The sequence below is a fragment of the Urocitellus parryii genome, chromosome 1, assembly GCF_045843805.1.
Source record: "Urocitellus parryii isolate mUroPar1 chromosome 1, mUroPar1.hap1, whole genome shotgun sequence".
Lineage (NCBI taxonomy): Eukaryota > Metazoa > Chordata > Mammalia > Rodentia > Sciuridae > Urocitellus > Urocitellus parryii.
In genome coordinates this window covers 209,123,234-209,145,442 of record NC_135531.1, presented here as the reverse complement: position 1 = coordinate 209,145,442, position 22,209 = coordinate 209,123,234, and the positions used below count along the sequence as shown (strand labels likewise).

Genomic DNA, 22,209 nt, shown 5'->3' with positions numbered 1-22,209 from the left:
CATCAAGGTCTCCACATATAATTTTTCATTAATTAATTGATTTGACTGTTTCACGCTTTCTATAGATGTTCTCTGCAGGAGCATAAACTCCAGAAAGTCCATAGACCATGGCTACTTGCATCCGCAAGCCCAGTGCCAGCCATGCGAGACACTATGTAAGTGCACAGGTTCAAACGCTGAATGAAAGGCCAGTGTGGAACATAAATACAGAATAAACTACATCTCTTGAGCAGCTAAATGGACACAATCATTGGATTCACTGTTTCAAGCATTTATCTTCTATAGTAAAATGGTAGGTAATTTTACTATAGAAATATCTAAAGATAGGAAAGATACAATTATAATACACCATATATTATTTGTAAAAATGATACTTTTAATGATGTAGTTTTATTTGTTAAGAAGACTAGTTTATTTTTTTAAAAACCAGGACTGAATTTCCCATACACACTGTTTGAAATTTCTAGGCTAAATCATCCCCTACTCCAAATAACTTATCTTCTTGTAATAAACTTTTTTTCTGTAAACGTCATGTTAACATCAAAGACCCTACTTTTAGGAATTATGAATTCCATGTGTCATTAAAAAGAATGAACTACAGGGTTTTTTGTGTCATAAAACAAAAACAAAAATTGTTTTCCTTAGGATATTAAGGCCAGGAAAAGAGACTTCATGGCATGAATAAGATATAACAATATCATAAGAAACACAGTTATAATATTTTCTTAAGAAATATTTATTACAAGTATTGTAATGAAAAACTTGAAAAAACTTTCATTCTAGGTTGTTCTAAAAAGTCATAAAATGGAGAAAATTTAAAAATCTAAATTTCACTGCCATAAAAATAACTTTTCTTTTTAAAAAACAGATAAAATTATTTAAAATACACATTTCTTAAAAGCAAAATATGGGGTTGGGGTCATGGTTCAGCGGTGAAGTGCTTGCCTGGCACGTGCAGGGCACTGGGTTCAATCCTCACCACCACATAAAAATAAATAAAAAACTGAAAGTATTGTACCCAACTACAACAAAGTAAATATTAAAAAACGCAAAATATGATTTCTGGGTATTCTGTTCAGGACAGGCAACAATTATTAATATTCTATGTGTTTGCTAGTAATTTTAACATTTATGTGTATTTGTACAATTAAGGTCATCAAATTATATATATCCTTCTTCAATTTCTGTTGTATATTTTCTATCATTAAAATAATCCTTTAAAACTAGTAGGAAATAATATCTATGAAATAGACTTGCTAAAATTAACTTTTTTTTTGTCTTGGGAGTTTCTTTTTGAGTTGGAACTAGTACAAATAATGCTGTCAAAAACATTTTTGAACATATCTGTGTACATCTATAATAATTTCTAACGAAATGATTAACAAAGAACATTTTAAAGAAAATAGAGAAAATTAGAGTTTTAGAAGTGAAATTAAAAAATGTTTGAATATTTTAATACAAATTAGTACAATTCTTTACCCAGACTACCTGTGATAATAATTTAGTAAGCCATAGCAGCAGCTGTTATGGCTTACTAAATGGCAGGCTACAGTATGGTGTCAATTTTACTGCATCTTCATTGGTATTATGTTTTTCTTAATACATAAATGTTTGCCATAATTACAGAGTAAAAAAAAGAAATGGACAAAATAACACCCATGATATAATTTTATGTATTATTTTGATAGTTATTTCAATTATTATTTTTAAAATTTCCATTGGCTATCTATATTCTTCCTATGCAGTTCATTCATGACTTTATATGATTTTATATTGTGTGTCAAATTGTTTTCTTTAAAATGCTCTTTGTTAAGCATATCAGTCCTTTGCCTTTTGTTTCAAATGCCTCAATAAAAGGTTGTCATGCTAACTCAATTTTGAAGGCAATGTGACATACAGGCTGATATGCAGCTTACCGAAAAATACTTTTCCTTTGGTTTTATTTAAAATATCAACTATAAAATAAAGTAATAAACCCTAAGTGAATATTATGTTTTGTTTATATATAACATTAATTAATTTCTCTTTTCTGAAATGCAAGACATAATTATTTCCTATAAATTTAAAACAAACTATTTTAAGGTGCATAGAAATGATTTCTGTCATTAAACATATTAGTATATTTCGCTATCTAAGACAAGGTGTATCATGAAGTATCTCTAAATCTACCCTTCCAAAGATACAATTCATACTTAGAACCAGCTGGAATCAGGATAGGGAAACAATTTTGATGACAAATAATATTGCATAATTAGATCATACCTTTATTAAAGAACACTGTTATAAAACAATATTTAAATAAACAAATACAACTGACTGCATAGTTGATTTAAGAGCCAATCATACAAGTCTCAGTTGGCATACTAAAATTTTAAAATAAAACCAATAAAATTAATTGTTATAATATATAATGATAAATGGATTAAGAATAAACTTGGACTATTTTAGGTATTTAATTTCATGACATAGGTGCTAGGTTTCCCCTATTGACCAAGTATAGAATAACAACTCTTTACAATTAACTTGGTAAAGTTATTATTCAAATATTAATTATGATCACCTGACAAAGTAGTCTGTGCAGTCAGTAAAATGGGTTGTAAGCATTCTAAAACTCATGCATAGATCACTAACAAGGAGGAGCTACAACTGCAACACTTATCTATTGAAACTTCTATTCACTAGTTGATTATAATGCAAAATCAAAGCTAAGGGGTAATGTCTAATGGTTACCTCCTTTAAAAGGTAAACCAAGCCATTGTTTTTATTAGGAATTCTACACAGGGATATGACTACATTGTATTTACAGATTACTTACCTTGAAATTATATTCCCATTTACCTGCTTTCTGATAAAGATAAATAAAAGAGGGGGGTAGTAAGTAAAGTCTAAATATAAGCTTCTGTGATTTCAGTAAATATCAGTCTAACATAGTTTACCTACTGAAAAAATTCCTTATATTTCAGCTCTGAGAAACATTTCATACAGATGGGTATAGAATTCATAACAAGTATTTTCTCAGTCAACTTGCTCAGTCACATGAAAAACAAGACTTATTTTTAGCATCATATTTTGCTCCCTTTTTTTCTTTGTTGCATAGTGTTTGTTGAGCACAAGTGTTCTGATCTAAAATTAGATTCTCACACTGTATGTAGCTGCCTAGATGTTAAAAAAGAAATGTGATTAAGTGCACATACTGCAGGAAAATGTAAATTTGAAGGAGATTGGAATACACTTAGGATGTGCAACAGCCTATAAGAAAATTTGAATAAATTAGAATGGATGAGCAACAGACTTTTATAAAAATAATTTTAAAAATCACTTCAGTGTCCCCAGCACCATTAATAAATAAATATTTTTTGTTAGATTCAATTTAGCTTTTCTCTTTTGTTTGACTCTGTGACAATATGCATTTCATGGCACTGAAGTGTTTGACTGGTAATTTATTCAAGGGATTATAGACCAGGTGGATATTCCACAACTTTGCTAATGATGCTCAGGTTGCCTCCAAATCAAACAAATTAGACCAGGCAAAAAGTGACAGACAGCAAGTTAAGTTTATAATTGTGCTATTTAAGAAATATTTAGTTATTGGCTGACTATGTAGTTCAGTGGTACAGTATTTGCCTAGCATGTGTAAAGCCCTGGGTTTGAATCTCCAGAACCACAAAATACCAGAAAAAAACAACAACAAAAGAGAAATGTTGAGTTAGGAAAGTGAGAAATTCTATATTTCAAATCAGAGTAAATCAGCAGTATGCATTTATTATAAACACAAGCTTATTTCCATTTAATTGAAAGGAAAAGCAACTGAACATTAATTATATTCAGAATATGAGTAACTGAAGTGTGCAAGCATTAGACCATAGTGTCAGAGTAGTTTCATGGCTGTTTATCTAAATAGATCATATTTATTGAAGAATAATTTTCCTATTATTAAGAAAAGGAGAAATCTTATGTGAACAAAATTTGGTACTGCAAATAACTGTTAACATTTGATTATCTTATTTATAATACTGTACATTTAGCTTATTAGATCTTCACCATTGGGAGCCTCTAATTATTTATAGTTTTTCAATTACCTTGAGAAGTAATGTAGTACAGTAGAAAAATTGCTAGATTAAATACCAGAAATCTGAGTGTGCAAACTTAGCCAACATTTATTCTATGCTCCAGTTTATTAATATGATAAACACAGAGAATAAGAAGCTCAATCTTATAAGACCATTCAATTGTATAAAAAGACAGATAAAATTATATAGCACTCGATTAACTCTATTCTGAAGCAGCTGGATAGACTCCATGTTTTCAGGGCTCATGACACTGTTTCCATTTGTCTCTGGATATTTCAACAATTCTGCTCCTATTTATGACTTTCCTTTCTAAGACTGAAAGGACTATAGGAGATAAGGTGATGGAATATTTCAGCTGTTCACACTGTAAGATTCAAAACTGTACTGATAACTAGCTTCTTTGAAAACTTTATTAGGACCTAAATCCTAGCTCTGCTGCTAGCAGGGTAATCTTTGTGCTTTAGCTTTCTCCTGATAAAGGTTGGAAGAAGAGAACTTTAAGGTACGTTTCAGCTCTATAATTCTGTGAACTCCACCAATTTTTATTCTGCCTTGAAACTGCATGACCTCAGAGGTTTCTCAAAGAATAATAATTTTGCCCTTGCTAGCAAAGGATAAAGAACTGAAGAATCGGTGAGCAGCTCTCACCCATTTTCCACTCTGAAGACTAGAGCTACAGAGCAGTGACTCATTCACATCCCAGCACCTCTGGCCCTTTGCTTCCTTTCTCTCCCTTAGACCCCCTGGAAGCCTTGCATTTTCCAAAGTGCATTCATGGTTTTTTTCCCCCACTAAGTTTGCAATAATTTCCAACAGCACATAAAACACCATGGAAAATTCATAGATATTTGTACTGTCTAGACCAAACTTTAATGGAGATTGTTAAAATATAGAGATTTGGACTTAGGATGTCAAGCACAGTTCTCACATTCTATTTTTCTAATAAGTTCCCAGGCGATGCATGCCACTGATCCTAGAACTACCCTCTGGGTAGCAAGTATAGGGACTGTTAGGTGGACTAAAGGGACTCTGAACATGAAACTTAAAATTAAAGGAAACTATAGAAAAATAAATGTTTTATTTCAATTTTTTTGGAAACTTATCTTTTTCTAAATGACTTCTGACACATACAATCAAATTTCAAACTTGAAATTTTGAAAAAGGCAGGGCATTATTCCTATCATTGTTCCATTCTCAGGTGATTTCTCTACATTATGATTTACTTATTTCTAAAAATTTGGCAAAGTGATGACATTAGACAAATTGTACAACATAATTTTCAAAGCATATAAACATATAGGAGAGTAAATTAAATTCTGACACTTATTTTTAACGTGAAAAGATTACTTGGTTAAAATGAAATTTCTTAATATTTATGGCATAAGTTTGTGTGTGTGTATTCTAAAAGCAAAGTTAATGTGGCTTGAAATTTTACAGTGCTCTGAAATATTACAACAGATAACTGCTAATCATCTAAAAGGGTAAATTTTCAAAAAAAGAAAATTAGATGAAGACACATTTTTTACTTGTCTTATAAACTTCCTTAGCATTCAGTAACAATGTTACTGACAGAATATATACCTTTTAAAAAAGTTTATACTTAACTACTAACAGGAGTTACTTTAGAAATGAAGCAACTTGAGTTATAAGTATAGAAGTTATTGTTCACTCAAGAGGTACAGAAAAGTTTGAAGACTAAAAGTGGTCTTCTGAAATTTGACTGTGCTATATCTTATCAAAATGGACAATCATTCCCCTTTCTGAATAAATTTATGCTATAGTCTCTTACTTTTGGTACAAGCCAAACAAATTTCTGGTATTTGAAAGAAACTAAGCATCAACAATAAAATGTTTTATTTAAAAATAAATGCTACTTTTAGGTTTTCTACTTTTTCTGTACATTTGTCTTTACTTCTCCTCATAGAAGAGGTAGTGCACTGATTAAGAGTTTAGATTTAGATACTTTTTTAGTAGAGGAAAAACTCTTCTCTAGCTTTAATATAAAGAACAGTGATAACAGATAATAGTTGAAGATAAAAAGAATGGTGAATCAAAAAGGTGAATAAGATACTGACAGGCAAGGAGTATCAATATAACACATTGCCACAACACAGAAAGGAATCTGGATGTTTGTCCTTAATTATGTCCCAGAAGAATTTTTGTCCCAAGAGACTAGTAACATTATATAAATTTCAGGCCAGAATTAATCCTATATAACCAGTTTTAAATCCTATACAAATTCAGTCAGTTTTCCTGATATTCATCTTAGGAAACAAAGTCATGCAAATTAAAATGGCATTCAAAAAGTTTTCAAAAGAAGACCTTGTTTAAAATATCAATAATACTGAAAACTCTATAGATTGGTTTTAAAATATTTTTATTGCAGAATATTTTAAGCTTGTATGGAACACTGCATCTGTGAGCCCCATTTATCTCTACTATATTATTTATCTTGTAAAATAAAGTTCAGTTCTTCTTTAAAATACATCAGTGACCAATTAATAATGTTGAAAATGTGACACGTATGACGAATTCATTTTGCTAAGCAAAGGGAAATGAAAGTGATGAATCTGTTTCTGAGGCTGCTTCCTTATGTTGAATAAAATATTTCTTTTTTATTAGCTCCATCTGATGGCTGAACTGATTTTTACACATTGCCTAGCTATAAATTCCCATCAATAATTTTGTTGTTTTCTCTACTTTCTTCTCTATCAGAAAGGTGTGCTATATTGGCTTATTATATGACAAACTGGTTTATCAAATTCTGGAAAACATTTTCTATGTTAAATAGTAAAGAATTCTTTGCCATATTCTTTATAATAGTAAACATATCAGGGATTACAATGGTGCAAAATTTAAAAATTGAAAATAAGAACATATTGTCAAATTGTGCTATATGAACATCTTCATATGTACCTCTCAGATAAGTATAGCTCACCCCTGGCCTAATTTATATTGGACATTTACATGGAGATCACATATTTTAAGCATTAAAAATGATTATTCATGTTTTATACTAATGGACCAGTTTAACCAAAGCCTGCTTATATGATATGCCCTCCTAATGTCATCACATATGAGCATGAATGGTTGGAATATAATGTTTCCAATGCAGAAAAAAGTATAAGAGGTTATGATGGGCAAGGGGGATGGGGAAAAAAAGGGAGAGAATTGAACAACAGCAGAGGAGGCAGAGAGGGAAGGTGGGAGGGGAGGGGAGGGGGATAGTAGGGGATAGGAAAGGTAGCAGATTAAAACAGTCACTAATATGCCATTAGGTAAAAATGTGAGTATGTAACAGATGTGATTCTGCTATCTGTATTTGGGGTAGAAATGGGAGTTCAAAACCCAATGGAATCGAATGTATGAAAGATGATTTATCAAGAGCTCTGTAATGTATGGAACAATCAATAAAAAAAAATTTAAAAAAAAGAGTAGGATTAACTTTTTAAAAATATGTAACTGAACTGAAGCATTAATTAAGGAGTTAGGGAAAATACTCTACCTCAGCATCGTATTCCCATAGTTGATTTCCTCTCATGTGGTGGCACTTTAGCATGATTACAGGTCCATTGAGTCTGGACACATCCAAGCATAAGTCATCAGTTCGGATTTCTTTGTCAGCTGTATAAGAAAATACCTGAAAATAGAAAATTCAGCCAATAAAATAGTATCTACTTTATAAAAAAGTCACAGCATAATACGATCCCATATGTGAAAACTGTTATGTCAGTTACATTTGTGTTTTCAAATGATTTCTGTTATGTGATCTTGAGAAAGCTGGTTCATCTCCATCTTTTTCTTCAACTACAAAATAGGGACAATGCCATTTCTTTCATAGGATTTTGGTGAAGCCTCAATTTAACAAATTAAATTAATAAACACTTATTATTTGCTGTCACTTTATGTCCTGTATACTATTTTTTGTTACAAAATTCACAAAAGATTAAATAAAACAAACTTTGTAAACTGTGTGGAGCTCAATAAAGAGCAGTCCTTGTTCCTACCATGTTATGGCCAATTCAACTCTAGAGAATGGTATTTTTTTTAATCTAGAAATTTAAATCTTTATTTCCATAACATAAAACATTGTGTGAATTTTATTAAATCTTGTTTGTGGGTTTCTTGTTTGTTTGTTTTGTTTTCCTACTGGGAATTGGACCCCTAGGGTGCTTAGCCACTGAGCCACATTCCCCAGACCTTTGTATTGTTTATTTTGAGATACAGTCATGCTAAGTTGCTTAGGGTCTCACTAGTTGCTGAGGTTGGCTTTGAACTTATGATCCTCCTGCCTCAGCCTCCTGAGCCACTGAGTTTACAGGCTGCACCATGACACCTAGCTTGTCAATGGATTTCTGGTGGTTATAGGATTATCTTCTTCAAAGATTTCATTAACAACAGGGTCTAATACTTATCTTTCGTATATGGTTTTTGCTAAGGGTAACTATATCAGTTCTCAAAAAATCCAGAAAATGCCAAGATGCATCCTGGCCTCATTGTTAGAGGATTCAAATAGAAACTATAATAATTTTTGTTAGTTTGTGCTTAGTGCAGTTAATTTATTTATAACATTGGCTATTAAAGTTTCATGAAGCTTATTATGAAATAATCATAAAATTTGTTTTCTTCCTTTTGCTATGGTAAGTGTGGTTCAGTATTGGGTGGATTTCTTTCTTTTTTCTTAGCAATGCCAGAGGGAGTGTAATGGAAAAGGTCATCTCAGGACAGACTGAAGAAATTTGAGGAAGTCAGCTCTAGGAACAATTCATCAACTTCAGATCCTTTGTCTGTAAACTGAACAAGTGATCTTGGAAGGATTCCCTCCACATATCGCTACTCAGTTTCTCAGAAAGTCACAAGAAGTTGTGAGAGGAAGCTACAAGTCCAGACTGTTACCACGAACAACTTGAAAAAAAGATTAGGTCCACTTCTGAAAAAAGATTTTTCATGAAAGTTATACAATTTTATTCAACAGAATAAACATTTGAGAGGTATGTTATACTAACTTAATAGATTACATAAATATATCATAGATTTCATGTATGTAATTTAGAAAAGTCCCATCTTTATTACTTCTTCATGTTCATATTTTAATGAAAAACATCAAGTAACCAGAAGAACAATAGAAGAAAAAAAATCAAAGATAAGCCTGTATTCTTCTCAAACATTATTTTTAAAAACACAATTATAATATTATTTAATTAAATAATTGAGTCTAGTAGTGAATCATAAACTGAGGGAAAGATCTAGAGAAAAAATTTTGCTCATTGTAGCATTATTTCAATACTAAAGGAAAACCTTCCACATTGAAATTGCTGTCATTTAATTGTATAGACATGACACCATAAAAAGAGACCTCAGACCACCCACATTCAAGTCTCTTATAACATGCATAATAATGGTCTCAGCATGGATTATCTTCAAGCCTCTGTGATAATTTGGAAACTACCTTTTGAGATATCTCTAGAGCAGTCTGTCACATTTTTTGTTCCCAAATTCTAATTTTGATGCATTCTTTGGTGAACTAGTAGCTATCTAAAGTAATTTACATTCAAGAATGATATGTTTGTAAAATGTTTTCTCAGCCTCTATCTATCTATCTATCTATCTATCTATCTATCTATCATCTACCTGAAATTATCTTTCTTAGTTGTTTGAAATTGAAAGAAAATTAACCATTGGTGAAATACTTGGCATATAAGTAGCTTTTATGAAAAATATAAATCTGTAACTAATAATTTAGTTTTTTTTTCCCCTGGCATTATTTCCTATAAAATTGAGAATAATTTGGTTTCATAACTGAGAATAATTTGGTTTCATATCTCATTTTTATGCTTGATTGTTTCTGTGATGGTTATTTTACCCTCTATATTAATAGTCAGTGCATGTTAGTATATAACTCTCCTTCTTGATTTGATCTTGAAATGATAAGGTTTGATCTGAGTTCTTTATTTTTGATTGTCTTTTTAATCATAATTGCCATTTTTGTGTTTTTTAAATGACCCTGACTGTAAAGGTTCATGGGATTCAACTTTGGATGTAGTGAAACAATACACACAGAATGCTTGCAAGGACCCGGTACATGGAAAGCATTTGGTAACTAATATTTGTTATTATTCCAATCTTGGAGCTATTCCCAGGTGTGAACTTGTATGTGGATCCCTGCTTTGATGATATATCCAGTACTCAATAAGTTGCAGGGTTTGCTCTGGTCAGTCTGTTCCCTCCGTATGGCCATGCCCACAGTCCTGAGGAAATGGTTTTAATCCTGATGACAGACTTTCCTGAAACTTTCAACTAGTACCATCCCACATATTTTGTCCCTCTAGATTCACCACTTCTGAGTTCCTCATACCTTGGAGACAACCTCAAATCTGTTGCTAGATTTTGTGAGAAGCAACTGTTCTCCATACCCAGGGCCTGTTGCTAGTCTCAGTACTCCTAGTATGTGTGAATCCCAGTTCAGAACCTGCCCAGTCGGCTCTCCTGCTACTGTAGTTGAACCTCTATGCTCGACCATAACATAAGATAAAATATTTTAAAGCCAAACACTTATGAAGCACTTTAGAGCAAACTTCCACACCTGTTGGCAACTGTGATTGGTTTCTTTCATTAGTGAAGTCTCACTGTACAATCTCACCCCCCAAAAGGAAACTATTCCTTTTCTCTTACCACCCAAAATCGCTTTATCATTGGTAATCGATACTTATTCTTACTAAAGCCAGAACTGAGTTATACAAACCAGACTTAACATTTATTTTTAGTTGCTCTGTTGCATCTTTAAATCAACTTTAAATATCATTGATCGATCAGAGACCACTCACTCTAATCTAAGGTGACTAGAAGCAGAATTAAATAATCTGTCTTTCCTTATATCATACAACTGAAAATAGGAAGTTAACATTAATGGGGCACCTACCTGAGTAAGAAATCACATGTAATACTCTTTGTATAAACATCAAGAAACTTATTTATATACATATGTAAATAAATATAAAATATAAACATAAATTTGCCCTTTTGTTTTACTGTTTAATTAGTGTCCCTATAAATATATACCAACTTACACCATTGCAAAGAATAAGTCAATTTCTTTAAATAAAGTACAGTTTAAGGTGATTCGAATATTCTGTTTTATATACTGTGCTTCATATTGTCTAAATACACAACATTTTTATTAAGCAATCTAGTATTGCATATGTTGTTATGTAGTCTGCCACTTAAACTGGGTCTATAACCACTTCAAAGGACATTTTTTATGCAGTTCTTTTAATTTCAGTTGTTTTATTAGGGAAGACAGATTCTGTGGTCCCAATTTTGTGGAACTGCTTGATTAATATGCCTTCCAAAATTACTTCTATTGCCATAACCACTCAATTTTTCTTGTCTCCTAATGTATTAGTTTTCTAGGGTTACCAGAAAAAATATCATAGAATGGGTAGCCTAAGGGGAAAAAATATTTCTTAACATTCTGGAAGTTGAAAGTCTCAAGATCTAGATATCAATAGAGTTATTTCCTTCTGAAGTCTCTCTCATTCTGTCTCATAGATGGGCAACTTCCCCATGTCTTCACCCCCCCCCCCGCCTTCCTCTTAAAGGACACCAGTCATATCAGAGAAGGGACAACCTAATTATTCTCATTTTGCCTTATTTATCTCTTTAAAGACTGTATCTCCAAATATAGTCACATTCTGAGGGCCAGCAGTTACTAAGGAATTTAACATATGAATTTTGAGGAGGGCAAAATTCAGCCTATGACATCTATTAACCCTACAAAATGCCTTGAAAGAGACTCTATATGTCTTTTATTACTTTTAAATGAAAAATATGGTATGCATGAGGTTTTGCTTATTTGACTTAAGTCACCTTGTAATCCAGAAATTGGATTAATAATTAATCAATAATACAATTTACATTATTAATCAAAATTCTGAATGTAATGTAATATCAAATTTTATCCTCTTCTGTAAGTTAGGCCTACTTTTTTAGGTTGGCAGCCTAGGTTGGGGAAGGGTATCATTGCCTTCTTGATTTTCCTGTCTTAAGCATCTTTTTTATCTTTCACATTTCTTCTGTCCACTCTAAAATTCCCCCAGGCTGCTAGTCAGTGTTCATTCTTCAAGGATGGTAAAGTTCTAGGAGAGGTCTTACCCAAGCTGTTTGTTTTTTACTCCTTCCTGTTCTCTGACTCCACAGAGAGTGTGGCTTTTTAGAGATTCCCATCCCTGAGCACCTCAGCGCAGTGCTAATAAGGAGGACAATGCATATATTCATAAGCATCCACTTTTTATAATTTGACAAACTCTGGGAGGCATGCTGACCACAGGGGACAGGGCAGTTCAGTCCCCTCATTTCAGTTGTCACAAGCCAACTTTGTCAGGTATGAGTCAGGTCACATCTTGCAAAACTTACCAAGTGGAAGAAGCATACATCAAGTTCTCAAATGGTGTCCTTACCAAGTTCACAGCAACATGTAAACTAAAGGACCTACTGTCAAAAACATTATCAAGAATTTTAACTTGTTAGGGCTGTATATGACTACACTGGGTTGTATACCTACAAATTTACCTCATTTGAAGTCAGACTCCCAGCTCCTTCCCTTTAGAAAAACAACTACTCTCTCCATAGAAAATCTTATAGTCTTCTCTACATTCTGATGCTTCCTGCTATGGGTCTATTTGTGTCCCCTACATTATGTTGCCTTATCCCCTAGTACCAAAGAAGGTGAACATTTTTGGAAAAAAGTTCATTGCATATGTAATTTGTGGTTATGATGAGGTCATATTGAAGTTGGGTGGGTCCTTGATCCAAAATGACTGATACTTTTATAAGTAAAAGATAAAGATACAGGGATAAAAGGGGGTCATGTGGTAACACAGACAGAGACTGGAGTGAGGCATGGGATAAGTCAGGGAACACCAAGAACTGCTGGCTAACAGGAGAAGCTAGCTGAGGCAAGGAATAATTCTCCCCTAGGTTTCAGAGGGAGTGAAGCACTTTTGACACCTTCATTTCAGACTTAGAGCCTCCAGAACCACAAAATGATAAATTTCTGTTGTTTTAACACATACAATTAGTTGTAGTTTATTACAGCAGCCTTAAGAAACTGATACTTCCTCTTTTATTCCTGTGCTGACTGAAGACTCTAAAAGTCATGGAACAGCTTTCCAACTTATCATTGAAATCTGTATAAGAAACCTGATTTTTAGATTTCACATAAATTTAATCCTATTATACTCAATGTGAATACCCAGTGAATATTTTGTCTATTCAAAATATGTATTTATTGAAATACTGAAAACCATAACATCCTATTATATTTTACAAAAGCATCATTTTCACAATCATCTTTCTATTCGGATATATGTTCAAAAAGTAGTTCTTTACTGTGACTAGGTGATTTGCCTGTTTTTATGCATACTTTATTGAAGCCAGATTGATTTCTCTCTCTGAATTGATGTTATGCTCAAATAAGTACTATATATGGAATTATAACTAATTCAATATCAATTCTTTTCAATGTCAATTGTTTTTATTTTAGGAAAACATCATTTTTTTTTCTTTACTTTACATGTGTATATAGTTTGTATATATTTCAGGGAGAATATCCAAAGGCATTTATAATTTTTAAAAAATATTTATAATCAAAACAACATTTAAATAATTTTCAAAAACTGTTGTGACAGTGATCTAAAATATTCTGCAATTAAATTAATTCTACACAATTAAAGACTACCTATACAATACTTTTTTTCAAAAATTTTTTACATTTAAAAAATATTAAAAATATATTAAAACATATAGTTACTTCTTTAAAAATACTCTTTTCACTTTACTGCTTTGAAAAATTACAAACTTGCACAGGTTTCTAGCATAACTGTTAGGGAAACCTGGTTCTAGCAGAGCAAATTGCAAAGTAGGGATACTTACTCTCTGCTCTGTGGTATCTGGACATTTCTGGCTTCAGCAAAGGGCTGAAGATCTACACGCCCTCTGCTGGCTCTGTCTTGCTACAGGATTTCTTTTGTTCTTAGATGTAAGATATAGGCAGATGATAGATAGATATTTGCTTTGTTCATTAATTTTTATTAATGCACAATTGACAAATAAATACATATTTTGAATATACAAAATATTCACTGGGTATTCACATTGAGTGCAGAATATTACATTCAGCTTTATTATGTAGACTGTGATTTCTTTATATTTCGTTTAGCTTTAATTAAAAAAAGGTTTTGGTTGGGAAATTTTATATCAACCATAAAGTTTCACAGTTTGGGGGGTCTCTATATATCATATCATTCTAATGGTTTCACTTTCTGGATGAAGATACTGGCTAAAAATCTATAGGACTCATCCAGTATGCCCAACCTGCATAATGACAGGGGGCTCTTTAGACCCCACTGTCTCTTATACACTTATTAGTTAGTCATTTTAGATCTTAGACACTCTGTGGGAAACTGTTTAAGTATTTTAAATGAGTTAATTTTGTCAACAATCATGCAGAAGGAAAAATATAAGGGAAAAAAAAGCATGTAACAGTTTTCTCTCTCATTTGATAAAAATAAACCAGAAAAAATGTATTAAAATAAAATGAAAAATTGTTTAGCAACAAAAATTAGACTTTAAGCAAAAAAATATAATTTATTTTAAAAATGTGCTCCCTCTCCATATGTCACACCATCTTAAAATCAGCATGAAGAACACATAGATGGAATTGAGTTTACCAGTGGAGGCACCAAGCAGAGACTTTTGTTCCCAGACAGAATCTTCTTCTATGCCTTAACTGATTTCAGGCTCCATCTATTGGCTGTTAGCTCAGTGGTTTGTGTAGAGGGGAAGAAGTAGGAAGCTTCCAGCTATGACTCTTAACCTACAGTTGTATGATATCTATGGTCTTTTACTGCTTCAATATTTAAAGTTCTGTTATTAAAAGCAGTTTGTAGGTGTGTTATCAAGTTCAATATTTTCATCCTGACCTTAACGTCATCTGCAAAACTTTAGCTCTTGTTTTTTTCATCTCACCAGATCATATTGTTGCTACATGGTATGTGCTAATTTTATCAGGACTATCCTTCTCACTTCATATTGCCAAGGAAAAGAATAAACTCCTAATGTCTTAATGCATTCTGTCTTTCTTTCTTTTTTTTTTTTTCCTTCCATTTAGTGCTTTGTAACTACTTTTCCACTGATAGCTTATCCACATTGCATTTCAGGCAACTTTCATTACTGTTAATCTTTAGAGCAGGATAATGCTTAAAACTATAGGTTTAGGCAGACCTGGGTTTGAGATCAATCACTCATCATCAGAACTTGAGTTTTTGTGAGGTTTTGCAAAATCTTGGTTTCCCCATCTGGGAAAAGAGCCTCATGTTTCATGGGCTATTTTAATGGTTGAATTAGGAAATTCATATGAGCTCTAAACACAGTACTTGCCTCAAGTAATGACTGAATGTCAGTGAGTATCTGTGAACTATTCATGCATAATATCTACATTTGATTATATTCTACCTCATCTTTTCCCACTGGCAATTTGTTTTTTAAATAAAACATTGCTCCCCATATAACAGTTCTAAGGATATACTTGAATCCCTTTGGAAATTACTATAGGAACAGAGCAGTGCCCAATAATAACTTATTGAATTGAAATGAAAACAATTTGTCTTTGAAATTTTCTAGTCCACTTTCTAGAAAACAGAAAGATTCTAAGATACCACATAAGCAGCATGAACTAATACAATATTACAGTGTGACTGACATTTCTATTTTCTTTCTACTTCATTATTAAATCCTCCTATTTTAAATTTTCCTGATATTAAAAGTTTATGCATTTTTAATACTTCACTCTGCCCTAAAGGCATTTACAGGAAGTCTACAACTTTTGAAATCAAATATATAAGCATTCTGCTCTACATACTCATATTTTACTACTGTAATATCAAAGACTATAAATTGTAAATTTAGCCCAATTGGGAATCCTTCCAAATTATATCCCACTACATATGCTTGGATGTGCAGATGTTGCTTAATTTGACTGTGGTACATTGTGCAGATGGCCCAAGTTTCCCGTCCCCTGGTGCACATGCCTTATATAACCTCCTTCCCTTGAGTGTGAGAGAGACTGTGACTATGATAGGAAAATCACTCCAGGATTATGGAATGTTATGTAAAATGTTATATAAGACCTCAGATTAGCCAACAGCAAAGAAAGATTTTGCTGCTGGCCTTGAGGATGAAAGCTCTTGTTTTGAAGAGGGCCATGTGGCAGCGAGCTGAGGGCAGCCCTTAAACTGCTGAGAGCAACTACTGGAAGAGTCAGAAAACAAATAAACCAGGACGGAGTCAGTCCTATAGCTGCAAGAAATGGAATTTTACCAGGAAGGAAACTTAGAAAGAACCCTGAGCCTCAGATGATACCACAACTATGGCCAACATCTTGATTTCAGCTGTATGAGAACTTCTGAGGACAACTCAGCCATTGTGCTGTACTGCTGACCTACAGAACTATGAAATAATAATTGTCTTCTATGTAGCAACTTCTTAAGCAACAACAGAAACATATATATTGACCACCAGGAAAAAGGATACATTCAAAACCCATATCTGTTCTCTCCAAATGGAGTGACTTTTATGCTCTGTCTTTTTTTTTCATCTAATCATTTATTTATTAATTTACTCAACAGATAATTTTGAATGTGTTAAATGTGTCGGGGTTTAGAACATTACATGTCCTTTATGTAACGTTAGATTAAATACATAAATAACTATTTGAGTATAAGTTTCCTCCACTGTGCAACCAAATTTAAACTTTGTTCTCTGGATTCTTGCTATAATGATTTTCTGTAATAAATTCTCTCTTTTAATGACATTCTTTCAAATTGTATCATTCCTTAAATATTTTGTTATTTGAGGAACTAATCCATAAGCATATAAATTGCAAATGATGAAAAGTAAACTCCTGCATGGGATATTCTTCATTCATAGGTAAACTAAATGTATGCTTTTCTTTCATGGCTGTCATTGGTATGTACCATTGTATAGTAAGATACACAATATTTAAGGTTCTCACTATGCCTAAAAACAGACATAGAAGTAATATATATGTATGTGTAATTCACATGATATATATGTGTGCATCTATGTATCTATCTATCAACCTATCAATATACTTCACATGACTTCTATATAAACTATTATATTTATTTTGGTATTTGTTAGTTACAAATTAAGGCAAAAGATTTTGAGTCAAACTATTGAAAAACATTTTACTAGTATTTTTGTAACATTACCTATGTCTTAAAGATCTTTTAAAAAATTTTTCTTAGTTTTAGTTGGACACAATACCTTTACTTATTTATTTATTTTCATGTGGTGCTGAGGATTGAACCCAGCACTTCATGTGTGCTAGGCGAGCGCTCTACCACTGAGCCACAACCCCAGCCCCTGTCTTAAAGGTTTGGATTTGTAATCATGAGGTAAATTCCAAATCTCTGGCATGTGGTATATAATCAGACAAAGATATTAAATGTATGGGTAGTCCCAAAGGTAAATTATTATAATGTTCCAGATGACATAAAGATACACTTCCTGTACACTAATAATTCCTCTTCTCAGTAAAGATAACTGACTGTTTAGTTTAAATTACACATGACTTAAAATTAACCTCCAAGCTGGCACAGTGGGGCATGCCTGTAATCCCAGTCACAGTTCAAAGTTAGCCTCAGCCAAAGTGAGGTGCTAAGCAACTCAGTGAGTCTCTGTCTCTAAATAAAATACAAAATAGGGCTGGGGATGTGGCTCAGTGGTCCAGTGCCCCTGAGTTCAATCCCTGGTACAAATAATAATAACAAACAACAACAACAACAACAACAACCACCTCCCAATTATTACCATAGCATTTACATTGATATAAACAAGTTTAATTTGTCTAGGTGGTTTCTGATTCACTTATAGCATTCTGTGTTGCTGAACACTAAGAGAAGGGTCTATTTAATTTTGGTCTGTCCAAAAGCGAGATGATACCAGAAAAGACTCATATAGAAGCTTATATAGAAATAGAGAAGGGACAGCAGCTGACAAAGGGTATATTATATATTATACTGTGGTTAGCAGTAGCACAATCCTATTACAGATCTCTGGTAACCTATGTAGAAACACCACCACAGTTTCAGTCCTTTTGCAGTGGGACTGAGCTGCAATGTTTATTTATACAACACCTGCCCTCAGCTTTGCTTGAGGTGAGCTTCTGGAGAGCAGAAGTGATTAGCTCCCTGGGTGTGACTAGATGGACAAAGCTGTCTCTGACAGCAAGAACCCTCAGGCAAAGGGGCGGAAGTGATGGCCTTCAGATACTGGGATGGAAGCAAGCAGAAGCAGAGAAAGTAAACTACACTCTAGGAGCACTTGATGTGTATAAGGCAAGATGGCTGACATTTGAAATTTATCTATCTATCTATCTATCTATCTATCTATCATCTATCTATCTATCTATTTTTATTTCTTGTGCTGGGGATCAAACCCAGGGCCTTATGCATGCAAAGCAAGCATTCTACCAACTGAGCTATATACACAGCCCTGAAATATTTTTATATTAAATATTATATAACAGATTATAAATTACACATTTCTTCAGTGAACCTCTAAAATAAGCATTGGTCTTCTTCTTTTGCAAGTCAAAAATATGATGCTTCCAAAGGTTAAAAAAAAAATCCCATAAAGTCAGTCTGCAAGTGAGACAATTAGGTTCTGGACTAGATGTCAGGCCCCAAACCCCATGTTCTTCCCACACACGGTATTTTATTCCTTGGTTATGAAATTAATTTTTATGTTAAACTCTGTACTGTATACAGATTTTATTAGTTTTACCCTAATCTCATGTGCATTTTTCCTAGGATTGCATCAGGATATCACACTATATTTACTTGTCTTTTCTCATTAAGTCTATTCTGAGATCCCTTTGTAAAGATCCCTTTATAGCTTTGAGGAGTACTTTTCAGGTATCTTAGAGAATGTCCTCATTTTGAGTTTGTCTAATGTTTCTGTCATGGTTAGACTGGGGTCATAGGTTTTGAACAGGAAGACCACAAAGGTGCAGTGGTGTTCTTTTGACATCTGACCAGAGGAGCATGTTCTCAACATGATTTACAGTGCAGCACCTTGATCATGGACCTATGGTAGTAGTTCCCAGTGTTTCTCTACTATATAGTTACCACCACATTCTATGTCCCACTCTTTGAAGGCAAGTTAATAAGTACACCACACATACAAGGGCAGGAAGAAAGTTGGGCTCCATTCCTTGGAGGGAACCATTCACATATACCATTTTAAATTCTTATGTAGTGGAGATTATAGAAATCAATTATAACCTGTATCTAAAAACCTCAGTCTAAAATTGGGGATCGTGACTTCATGTGCCTATATTTAAAATAAGTTTTGTTAGGTCAATTGGTTAATTCACTGAATTAATTAAAAAATCAGGTCTCCTTGGTGTTAGGATTGGAGCATGACAACTTCTGCCACCCAGAAGTGGCACTACACTCAGCAGTATGTAGACCATGGGCTGAAACCGGCAATGAGGACTAGTCATGACCACTTTGATCATTCCAAAGCATTACAATGAGCCTAAACGCATCTTTGAATGTTTTTGCTTATAATGACAACTTTTTATATTACAACCATACACAATTATTTTACTTATTTTAAATAAGTTAAACATTTCAAATCTTTTTAAAGAGTTAGAACCAAAACATAGCAGTAGAAAATATTTTATCTGGTAGGTTTCCATTAGAAGATTAAGATGCTCTATTAGAAATTGGAATGGACACTAGGAGGTTTCCATGGTAACCAATTGAAGCCCTTTCTCTTTAATGGCAAGGTATCATTTTTGTACATACCCCATGTAGGTTCTTGCTCTGTATTGGATCAAATCCTTTGATAACAGAATAAAAGAAATGAATTGAAAAAAAAGTTCCATATTCTGTTCTTGCTTGCTGAGAAATTATACCTGGGCACCAAATAACAAGATTGGAAAGCTCTTTTCATTTTGGCTGTATTCACTATGTCATTTTTAATAACAAAAGTGCATGTCCGGGTATTTTCATGAGATTTATTACAAATAGATAAGTTATTCTTCAACAGCTCTCTAGTCTGAAAGCTTTTTGGTCCTTTTGTGTCCTCATAAAAAAATCCCTGACATTTACATTCCACTATCATCTTAGCTCCTCTACGTATAAAACTTAATTTTCCCCCGTCTCTGTCCAGTCCTTTCAACTCTGCCTATGCCAGTTTTCTCACTGTTGTTCCGCACACTCTGTTCTTGTGCTTCCTGACTGCTTCGTGAAATTTCTTGGACCTGTGGCTGTCCTTATCAGATCATGTTCTGAATGTCTTCTCTAGAGAATTATGACACTCGTATTGTGAAAGATTCTTTTAAATTTCACTATGTGCCTATTTACTTATTTATATTTAAAACTGTTGCAAAGTGTGTTTAAACAGAATTAGATAGGTAGATAGACATACATATCTCTATCTCCCTCTGTGTGTTTATTTCCAGTAAGGAAAAAAAATGTCGGTTTAATTTTTTTCTTATTTATATATATGTAGGAACAATAGGGATTGATTAAATTTTAAAAAATGAAATAAGTGAAATATTTGTAGAAAGAATATATTCAATTTTCTCTGGGTAGATCATGCATTTTGTACCAAAAAAAAAATCTTGAAAAGTTACACAATTTATGGAGTCCATAAGATAAAAATAAACCAATTTCTGAGGAAATTATAATACTCTCTAATGTCTAGTCCAGTAAAAAAAAAAATTAAAGGTGATCACAGGAAGGACTTAGGCATGTACTGAATATCATCACCAAATTTCTCATATAAAAACAGTTTGCTTGAATTTTAAGCTTAGTTTTGAATTCTTAGTGTTCACAGATTACAAAGTCCATATTTCCTATTCAGTATATTTTTCAATTCATAGGGATTTTCCTTTACATCGAGAAGTAGTTTTTGGTTACTGGATTCTTGCATTGCTATGGGATAGTTTTCAAAATTATTGTTAATCAAACTTTCAGAATTCCTGTCTTCTGTCAGTAGACAAAAAATTTCACAAATCATCTGGCTTTGCTGCTCTTGCTTATCCAATAATAGAGATAGAGAATATTAGGACTACTAATTCCTACAATAGTTATAAGCTGAGAATTTCTCAAGTTTGCAGTGGTTTTTCTGTCAATGAAACATTATATTCAATACATATGGTATCTCTTAGTTTTCCCTGGAAGTATTAGCAGTAACTGGTAAATCCTGAATTCTTATTTGTTACTATGTTCTTCTTTTATTCCTCATGATTTAAAAAGAAGAAGAAGAAAATATCACTTTTAAAGCAAAATTATAACACTGTATTTCTGGTTTGTAATGCATGTAGATGTATCATGTTTGGCAACAATGGCAAAATGATAGAGGGTAAACAGAATTAGACATTTATAAGACCCCTATAATTTACTCTCAGTTTCAATATCAACTTGAGGTAGACTCTGATAACTTAAAGGCATATGACGTAGACCATAGAAAAAAGAAAATGTTCACAAGATTCAAAGGGATTTAGATTAAAAAGACAATCTAAGAAACAAAATGGAATTCTAAACAAGGCTCAAATACAAAAGGCAGAAAAGGAAGCAAATAGAACTAAGATAAATACAGGATAGCAACTTGGCATAACTGAAACTCACCATGTCAATAAAGATGCAAATCTAAAGGGTCTAGTGATACTCCTAGACTCTTCAAAGCTGGCTGACTTCAAATATGGTGTGATGGAGTATAGTGTTAAGGAAATGAGGAACTAAGCCATGGAAAAACAGAATATGTATGGGAATGGAGGTGGCCTTTTGAGATGTACTGGAGAATTAAATTGACCAAATTATGTTATGTGTATGTACAAATATGCACAGTGAATCCCTTTATGTATAAATATAGTGTACCAAGAAAAGAAAATTAATTTAAAAATAGAAATAAAATGTAGGATGAATGGGGCTAAAAGTTAAGTCATGTTTCTGGAACAACATTTTGTAAATCTTGTGGTAGATCCTTTCTATGATTAGAAGGAAGTTTCTCAGTTCCCTTCCTATCTTATTCACACATGCAGGCA

The 22,209-nt window shown here is 32.8% G+C and overlaps 1 protein-coding gene across 2 annotated transcripts in view; it reads right to left on the bottom strand.

Moving 5' to 3' along the window:
• Galnt13 (polypeptide N-acetylgalactosaminyltransferase 13) overlaps positions 1 to 22,209 on the bottom strand; it is a 459,189-nt gene that overhangs the window by 818 nt on the left and 436,162 nt on the right. For both annotated transcript variants that reach the window (XM_077798446.1, XM_026403123.2), the window contains exon 10: positions 7,576 to 7,710. In XM_077798446.1, coding sequence (XP_077654572.1) covers positions 7,576 to 7,710 — 135 coding nt within the window. The remainder of the gene's footprint in view (positions 1 to 7,575; positions 7,711 to 22,209) is intronic.